The 9,169-nt window shown below is 46.2% G+C and overlaps 1 protein-coding gene across 1 annotated transcript; it reads left to right on the forward strand.

Annotated features, from left to right (window-relative positions):
* The first annotated feature begins 1,458 nt into the window (after positions 1 to 1,458).
* On the forward strand, positions 1,459 to 3,560 carry LOC125548157 (GDSL esterase/lipase At1g28600). The gene is made up of 5 exons (XM_048711833.2): positions 1,459 to 1,828; positions 1,954 to 2,169; positions 2,253 to 2,401; positions 2,488 to 2,764; positions 3,112 to 3,560. The coding sequence occupies exons 1-5, from the start codon at positions 1,561 to 1,563 to the stop codon at positions 3,339 to 3,341; spliced, it is 1,140 nt and encodes a 379-aa protein (XP_048567790.2). The 5' UTR covers positions 1,459 to 1,560; the 3' UTR covers positions 3,342 to 3,560.
* The last annotated feature ends 5,609 nt before the right edge of the window (positions 3,561 to 9,169 follow it).

Here is a 9,169-nt window from a genome sequence, read left to right on the forward strand (position 1 = left end):
TCCCTATTCATCTTCTTATATTTACTTCGGCTCGTGGAGACCGAGTAAAAATTCCTCCCTCTCTCTTTCTATTCCCCGCCTCCTCTTCTCCCCCCCCCCCCCCCCGCCCCAATCGGCCGCCCCCCACTCCTCCCGATGGTCGGTGCGGTGGTCGTTGGTCCCCTCCGCCGATCCACAGTGCGGATCTGCGCCGCCACGCCACGGGTCGTCGTCCGCTGCCGCTTCCTCGAGCTGCCGCCGCTCACCCGATCCACCCGCCGCCACGCCCCTCCAATTTGAGGACTTCCCGGAGCTCCCCCCATCGCGGCCGCCGGCGAAGACCAACCTTGGCGTCTGACAGTGGCCGTGGGGGACGTGGGTGGCGGAAATCACCAATCGCGAGACCCACAAGCGGATGTGGGTCGGGTCGTTCCACACGGCCAAGCTCGCGGCCATGGAGTACGACCGGTGGCAGGTCTGGTTCCACGGCCGCGAGGCGAGGCTCAACTTCTCCTTCGGGACGGCTCCAGTCCACCTCGTCCCGCTGGAGCCGTGGGTGGTGAGCGCTCGGATGGCGCGGGAGGACCGTGAGGTGAGGGAGCGCGCCTCGAGGCAGAGGCCACCGATGAGGCCTACATGGATGACCTCCGCTGGCAGTACCTAGAGCTCGTGAAGGCGGAGCAGGCGATATTCCCCGTCAATGGTGGCAAAGTTATCGGCATCTCCGACTACGAGGGCAACGAAGAGGGCGGCTAGGAGGGCGGCAATGAGGAGATCGACGTCGAGGAGTGGCGGAGCGTCTTCCCCAACGACGACGACGACGACACTGGTCTGGACCCATCTCACACCGAGGATGGCCTCACGAGGAAGGACTGGCTCGACCTCCACTTCAGCCGAATTTAGTTTAAGTTTTTAGTATAGTTTAGTTTTAGTTTAAATTTATGTTTAATGTTCGGTTGCGAGGACTTTCTATGTTGAATTTATGTTTAAATGCATCATCTTTTGGTTAAAATTTGATTGAATTTATGCAAACTTACTTTTACTCCGCTAACTCTAGGGGGGTCGGCTAGGTCCGGCGAAATTTTAGTGAAGTATATATATTTCACTAAGGTATACTAGGTCGTTTACTTCCTTAACGGGGATCAGTTATACTCCCTCCGTTCCTAAATATTTGTCTTTCTAGACATTTTGAATGACTACTACATACGGATGTATGTAGACATGTTTTAGAGTGTAGATTCACTCATTTTGCTCTGTATGTAGTCACTTGTTAAAATGACTAAAAAGACAAGTATTTAGGAACGGAGGGAGTAGAAATGTCCTTGACACATTACTCGCCGTTGGGCAGCCGAACTTCAGGTTTCCCTTATCAGTGGAAAGGAAACAAGGGCAAGAGCTTTGGTAGGGCATTGGGTCAACGCGAAAAGGTTTGCCTTGCCTTGTTCAGGAAATGCAGGTAAACCTGTCCGCTCTCGACAGCCTGGGTAAATGAGAACCTAACCGATACAAGCAAAGGACGCTGCATTTCGGCCACATAGCAATAGCACAGCTCGCCGACCAGTTCACACACCCGCGAGAACTATGGAGCCGCGCTCAGCCCCAAAGTGCATAGCCTTCTTCTTCCTCCCTCTCCTCGCCTGCGTGCATTACGCTCAGGCACACCCTGGTCGTCCCTCCATCGACTCCATCTTCAGCTTCGGCAACTCGTACGCCGACACCGGCAACTTTGTGAAGCTCGCCGCCCCGGTGTTCCCGGTCATCCCCTTCAACAACCTCCCCTACGGCGAGACCTTCTTCGGTCGCCCCACCGGCCGAGCCTCCAATGGCCGCATCACCATGGACTTCATCGGTATCTACATATATGCTCCCGTCCTTTGCCCCGAGTTAGCTAGCTTTCAGTTTCTGTTACATAGAATGCTATAGCAGGTGGTGTCTACCATGTCGGGACTGACAATTGATGAATCAACTTGGCAGCCAGTGAGTTCGGGCTCCCTTTCGTCCCCCCGATTCTCGGCAAAGAGCGTAACTTCACCCGTGGAGCAAACTTCGCCGTCGTCGGCGCCACGGCGCTGGATCTCGCCTACTACCTGGAGAACAACATCACGAGCGTGCCCCCTTTCAACAGCTCCTTGAGCGTGCAGCTCGACTGGTTCCGGCAGCTAAAGCCCACTTTGTGCTCAACGCCACGAGGTACTACGACGTTTATGCCGCCAAGATCGATGTAGTCTCGATCTAAGTAATGATTTGGCTGACAAGTTGTGCTTGATCTTCAGCATGCAGGAACTACTTCAAGAGATCGCTCTTCTTCATGGGAGAGTTCGGAGGGAACGACTACACCTTCCTCATGGCCGCCGGGAAAACCTTCGGCGAGGTCGCGCCGTACGTTCCAAAGGTCGTGCGATCCATCTCAGCAGGCGTCGAGGTATAGTGTAGCACCGTAGCAGCACATGGCAGATATAGAATTACGTGCCAAATCGACACGCTGCTGCTTGATCGTTCGATCCGCAGGCGGTGCTCAAGGAGGGAGCGAGGTACGTGGTGGTGCCGGGGCAGCTGCCGACGGGGTGCATCCCCATCGTGCTGACGCTGTACGCGAGCCCCAACAAGCGGCACTACGACCGCCGGACCGGGTGCCTGAGGAAGTACAACGCGCTCGCGCGCTACCACAACGGGGTGCTGTTCGAGGCCGTGTACCGGCTCCGGATCAAGTACCCCGCCGCCAAGATCGTCTACGCCGACTACTACGCGCCGCTCATCGACTTCCTCAAGAAACCGAAAAAATTCGGTAAGCGTTACCGGATACACAGATCGAAATGGATAGTGGACGAGCCAAAGAATAGCCTCCTGACCAATTCCATGGCCATGTCTAGAAGTCCAGAACTGCTTGTTCGGATCTGGCTACACGTAGGCGGCCAGTCGAATGTAGCTGTCAGGAAAGTAAACGCCTCCTATACCAGATGCAGATCCCAAAAATCGAGTCGATCGAAGACCGAGCCGGTTAATCGATCCGCCCATTCTTAAACATATCGTCTCAGCCGAGTAGTTGTACACTTTTTTTAACTTAGGATTGTCAACTTCGTTTTATACGTTTTTTATGGCGGTTGCTAATGCCGGGCAGAATTGATGTTGCAGGGTTCAGTGCTTCGTCGAAGCTCCGGGTGTGCTGTGGCGCCGGCGGGCCGTACAACTACAACATGACGGCGGCGTGCGGGTTTCCCGGCGTGAGCGCCTGCACTAACCCCGCGGCGCACATCAACTGGGACGGCATCCACCTGACGGAGCCGGCGTACGAGCGCATCGCCGACGGTTGGCTCTGGGGCCCGTACGGGCACCCTCCCATTCTCAAGGCCACGCGTCAGTAAGCAAACGTGTCGTGTATCGATGTATGGGAGTATCGACGCCTGCATCGTTCAGTTCTGTTTCGTTAATCCACCGTTCAGCTCTGTTCATCGTTTTGTGATGAACAATCTATTTTTCCCCATTTGTTTGAGAATATGAACAATCCTATCATTATGCAGTTTATGCTAAACTGCTTGTGTAAATAAAGACGGCCCACATGAAGCACAATTAGCCTTCTTCAATGGAGAAACCGGCGATGGCAACTTCATTTTAGAGAGCAATTAATTAAGAGGTACCCTTGCGGGGGCCCCTCAAGGGTGGTGACGCGTGTTGGGCGCTCTTTTGGGATTATGTCTTTTTTTCTGCACGCCTTTTCGGGTTTTAGATGGGTTTTTAGTTTTTTTGCGCTTTTCTGTTTTTGCCCCGTTACCCTAGGATTTGAACAAAAAAAATTAAAAAAGTATACACAAAAAAACATAATTTTCTTTTTACTTTCGCTAGTGATATAGTTGTGCATGTCGCTAAAGAGGCATAGTTGTGTCTCTAGGAAGAGAAAAAAACATAAGAAGCCAAAATTTGCTTCATGCGGAGGCACAATTTTGCTTTCATAAGAGGCACAACTGTGCTCAGAAGGAAAAAAAACACTTTTTTTTCTTCCGCCAGAGGCGTACCTGTGCCTCTCACGGAAAGAAAAATGTGTTCTTTCTCTTCAGCGAGTGGCACAGATTTTCTTCGTGTGGACGCACAAACTTGTTTCCGCGATAGGCACGGCCGTGCCTCTCAAAAATGAAAAAAAAAACGAGTAAAAATCGTCCTTTCAGCTCTCTTTTTTCCTTCCGGTTTTATCATAAAAAAATGTTTGTCGAAACCTATTAACATAATATCTAGTTTCTAATATCTCGACGTGAGAAATCCAAAGTGAAAATGGTTCGCGATGAACGCACGGTTTAAGAGATAAAATGTTTCGAATAAACGAATCCTGTAGGGATTTGCCCCACACTAAATATTAAAAAAAATGAATTTGCAAAAAAAAAGGGAAACTTCTAGGTTGCGTAAAGTGCCGCACATCCAGTACGTCACTTGTCGTCACATAAGAAGATGGGACCTGACTTTTGCAAGATGTACCTCTTAATTAGTGATTTCGTTTCTTTAGGGAGGGCTGCGATGGCAGGAAGTAATGAACGGGTCATCCTAAAATGTCAGTATAATTAACCCACTACAATGTGAGCTTCATGGACCGAATTCGGGCCGCGCTGGTTTCCGCGCCTTCACCGCCAATTCCTCCAACTCATGCCCACAACGTGACTTAGTGGGCTACATCTAAACAGCCCACTCAGTGGCTGTTGTTTCTTCGTTCGTATACAATTTTGCTAGATCAGTTCACTGATAGGAAAAGAATACTAAAAAGAAGTAGAAGGTGTTGTGAATCAATATTGCTATTGACTTTTCGAAAAAAAAACAGGTTAACAGTTGACTTCTGGAAAAAAGAGCAAATTTTCTGAAATAAAAAAAGCAAAATTAGAAAAAGTTTGTGAATTCAAAAAAGTTCACGGATTCGAAAAAAGTTCATGGTTTTATAAATATTTTAGGAATTTGAAAACAGTTCATAAATCTTGAAAACAAATCACGAATTTGGAAAAAGTTGTCAGATTTGAAAAACATTCATCAATTTTGAAAACAAATGTTTACAGTTTTAGCAAAAAAACACATATTTTAAGAAAAAGAATTCACGAATTTGGAAAAAGTCCACCGATTTGGAAATGTTCCTCGACTTGAATATATTTGTGTATTTTAAAATAAATTCATGGATTTGAAAGAAAGTTCAAGTGTTTTGAAAAAAGGGTTCACGAATTTGAGAAAGCTTCATGAATGCAAAAACAATTATAAATTTAATAATTCCATGAAATTTAAAAGTTTAAGAATTTCAAAAGGTTCATGAATTAAAAAATCATATATTTCAAAAGTTTAGAGAAAATAAGGTAAAATGAAAAAAATAAGAAAAAGTCGGACAGAAACCAGCCCAAAAAAAACATAAAACCAGGTTTGTCCTTCATTTTTCAAAATGTTCATAAATTTAGAAAACCAATTGGTTTTTAAAAAATGTTCGTTCATTTAGTAATGTTTGTACATTTAGAAAAATGATCATATATTGTTTTAAATATAATGCTCATTCATTTACAAAATGTTCATATGTTTAAATAATGAAGGTGTATTTAGTACGTTCATATGTTCAAAAAATGTCCATGTGTTTAAGAAAATGTGCGTACGTTTGGGAAAGAGATGAAAACCAAGAAGGAGAGATACAAAAGTCATGTATTTAGAAGAAAGGATGTCCTCCATTATGAGGTTCCAGAAAGGTAATTGAAAGAGTAAAGTTTTTTCATGTCATGTGTCGTGGTTCTTTTTCCATCTATACCAATATAAAAATATCCAGAGGGGTAGATCCAAATCATCTCGACCGTCAAATCATGTTATCTAGCGGTTCAAATCGCTCCAATGTTGAGCACCAAACACGTTTAACGCTTTAATTACCCACCACTGCCATTGGTTATAAACACGTTTTGACTCAACGCTATCCCATGAAATCTGCCATGTAATTAATATTCTACCATTCCCGCAAAAAAAAGTAATTGATATCTTACCAAATACCAACGTGCAACAGATATATCTTACCTAATATAATGTGCAACTAATATCCTACCTAATATAAACATGCATTGCACGTACATTATTACTAGTAACAATTACGCAAGTGATATTACTCTGTTGGGAATTAGCAAACACTGTAATATGGAAAACTGGAGTAGATTCAAATATAAGTACATCATCATTTCTTGCGCTTATTCATTGACCATTACTCAATATGGAAGAAAACACATGCATTTAATGACCGGTGGCTGATGTTGGGCCAGGAGTGGAAGGAGGTGCCATCCGCTCCTCCTACTGTGGTTAGCTGGTTGTGACGTGGATGATTGGAAATGTCTAGGGGCATGTTTGGCTCTCTAGCGGGCATCGTTGCGGCGCGGTGGTTGTGCCTCTTGTTCTCGTGCTCAGGCTCCAGCTGAAGGAAATATGCCCTAGAGGCAATAATAAAGTTGTTATTTATATTTCCTTATATCATGATAAATGTTTATTATTCATGCTAGAATTGTATTAACCGAAAACTGAGTACATGTGTGAATACATAGACAAACAGAGTGTCCCTAGTATGCCTCTACTTGACTAACTCGTAAATCAAAGATGATTAAGTTTTCTAGCCATGGACATGTGTTGTCATTTGATAATGGGATCACATCATTAGAGAATGATGTGATGGACAAGACCCATCCGTTATCTTAGCATAATGATCGCTCAGTTTTATTGCTACTGCTTTCTTCATGACTTATACATGTTCCTCTGCCTATGAGATTATGCAACTCCCAAATACCGGAGGAACACCTTGTGTGCTATCAAACGTCACAACGTAACTGGGTGATTATAAAGATGCTCTACATGTGTCTCCGATAGTGTTTGTTGAGTTGGCATAGATCGAGATTAGGATTTATCACTCCGTCTATCGGAGAGGTATCCCTGGGCCTCTTGGTAATGTACATCACTATGAGCCTTGCAAGCAATAATGTGATTAATGAGTTAGTTGCGGCATGATGCATTACGAAACGAGTAAAGAGACTTGCCGGTAACGAGATTGAACTAGGTATGATGATACCGACGATCGAATCTCAGGCAAGTAACATACCGATGACAAAGGGAACAACGTATGTTGTTATGCGGTTTGACCGATAAAGATCTTCGTAGAATATGTAGGAGACAATATGAGCATCCAGGTTCCGCTATTGGTTATTGACCGAAGATGTGTCTCGGTCATGTCTACATAGTTCTTCAACCCGTAGGGTCCGCACGCTTAATGTTCGGTGACGATCGGTATTATGAGTTTACGTGTTTTGATGTACCGAAGGTATTTCGGAGTCCCGGATATGATCACGGACATGACGAGGAGTCTCAAAATGGTCGAGACAGAGTGCGGGAGGGTTACCGAACCCCCCCCCCCTCCCGGGGAACTAATGGGCCACATGGACCTTAGTGGAGAGAGAGGGCCGGCCAAGGCAGGGCCGCGCACCCCCTCCCCATCTAGTCCGAATTGGACTAGGGAAGGGGGGGGACGGCGCCCCCCTTTCCTTCTCCCTTATCCTCCTTCCTTTCCCCCTCCTAGTAGGACTAGGAAAGGGGAGTCCGACTCCTACTAGGAGGAGGACTCCTCCTCTCCAGGCGCGCCACAAGGGCCGGCTGGCCTCCCCCTTGCTCCTTTATATACGGGGGCAGGGGCACCCTAGGACACACAAGTTGATCGTTGATCCCTTAGCCGTGTGCGGTGCCCCCCTCCACCATAATCCACCTCGGTCATATCGTCGTAGTGCTTAGGCGAAGCCCTGCGCCGATAGCTTTATCATCACCGTCATCACGCCGTCATGTTGATGAAGCTCTCCCTCGACACTCAGCTGGATCGAGAGTTCGTGGGACGTCACCGAGCCGAACGTGTGAAGATCGCAGAGGTGCCATACTTTCGGTACTAGGATCAGTCGGATCGTGAAGACGTACGACTACATCAACCGCGTTGTCATAAAGCTTCCGCTTACGGTCTATGAGGATACATGGACAACACTCTTCCCCTCTCGTTGCTATGCATCACCATGATAGATCTTGCGTGTGTGTAGGATTTTTTTTGAAATTACTGCGTTCCCCAACAGTGGCATCCGAGCCAGGTCTATGCGTAGATGTTATATGCACGAGTAGAACACAAAGGAGTTGTGGGCGTGGGTATATACATATTGCTTGCCGTCACTAGTTGATTCTTGATTCGGTAGTATTGTTGGATGAAGCGGCCCAGAGCGACATTACGCGTACGCTTACGCGAGACTGGTTCTACCGACGTGCTTCGCACACAGGTGGCTGGTGGGTGTCAGTTTGTCCAACTTTAGTTGAATTGGGTTCAATGAACATGGTTCTTTCTGAAGATCAAAAAGCAATCACTATACCGCATTGTGGTTTTTGATGCATAGGTAAGAACGGTTCTCGCAAAGCCCGTAGCAGCCACGTAAAACTTGCAACAACAAAGTAGAGGACGTCTAACTTGTTTTTGCAGGGCATGTTGTGATGTGATATGGTCAAGATGTGATGAGATATAATTTGTTGTATGAGATGATCATGTTTTATTGAAGTTATCGGCAACTGGCAGGAGCCTTATGGTTGTATCTTTATTTCATAAGATGCAAGCGTCATATAATTGCTTTACTTTATCGCTATATGATAGCAATAGTTGCAAAAGCAATAGTTGACGAGACGACCATGTGACGACACATTGATAGAGATCAATATGATGGAGATCATGGTGTCATGCCGGTGACGATGGAGTCATGACGGTACTTTGGATATGGAGATCAAAGGCACAAGATGATGATGGCCTTATTATGTCACATATTTTGATTGCATGTGATGTTTATCTTTTATGCATCTTATTTTGCTTAGTACGTCAGTAGCATTATAAGATGATCCCACACTAAATTTCAAGGTATAAGTGTTCTCCCTGAGTATGCACGGTTGCGACAGTTCTTCGTGCTGAGACACCACGTGATGATAGGGTGTGATAAGCTCTACGTTCACATACAACAGGTGCAAGCCAGTTTTGCACACGTAGAATACTCGGGTTAAACTTGACGAGCCTAGCATATGAAGATATGGCCTCGGAACACTGGAGACCGAAAGGTCGAGCGTGAATCATATAGAAGATATGATCAACATAGAGATGTTCACCATTGAAAACTACTCCATCTCACGTGATGATCGGACATGGTTT

The sequence above is a fragment of the Triticum urartu genome, chromosome 3A (assembly GCF_056163025.1).
Source record: "Triticum urartu cultivar PI428250 chromosome 3A, HENAU_Tu73, whole genome shotgun sequence".
In the NCBI taxonomy this organism is placed as follows: Eukaryota; Viridiplantae; Streptophyta; class Magnoliopsida; order Poales; family Poaceae; genus Triticum; species Triticum urartu.

What these genes read in the sequence shown, in the direction of transcription:
- LOC125548157 (XM_048711833.2), top strand. Translation starts at nt 1,561, where the DNA reads ATGGAGCCGCGCTCAGCCCCAAAGTGCATAGCCTTCTTCTTCCTCCCT. An exon ending in CATCACCATGGACTTCATCG is followed by an intron (nt 1,829 to 1,953) that starts GTATCTACATAT and finishes TCAACTTGGCAG; the next exon opens with CCAGTGAGTTCGGGCTCCCT. An exon ending in CCATCTCAGCAGGCGTCGAG is followed by an intron (nt 2,402 to 2,487) that starts GTATAGTGTAGC and finishes TTCGATCCGCAG; the next exon opens with GCGGTGCTCAAGGAGGGAGC.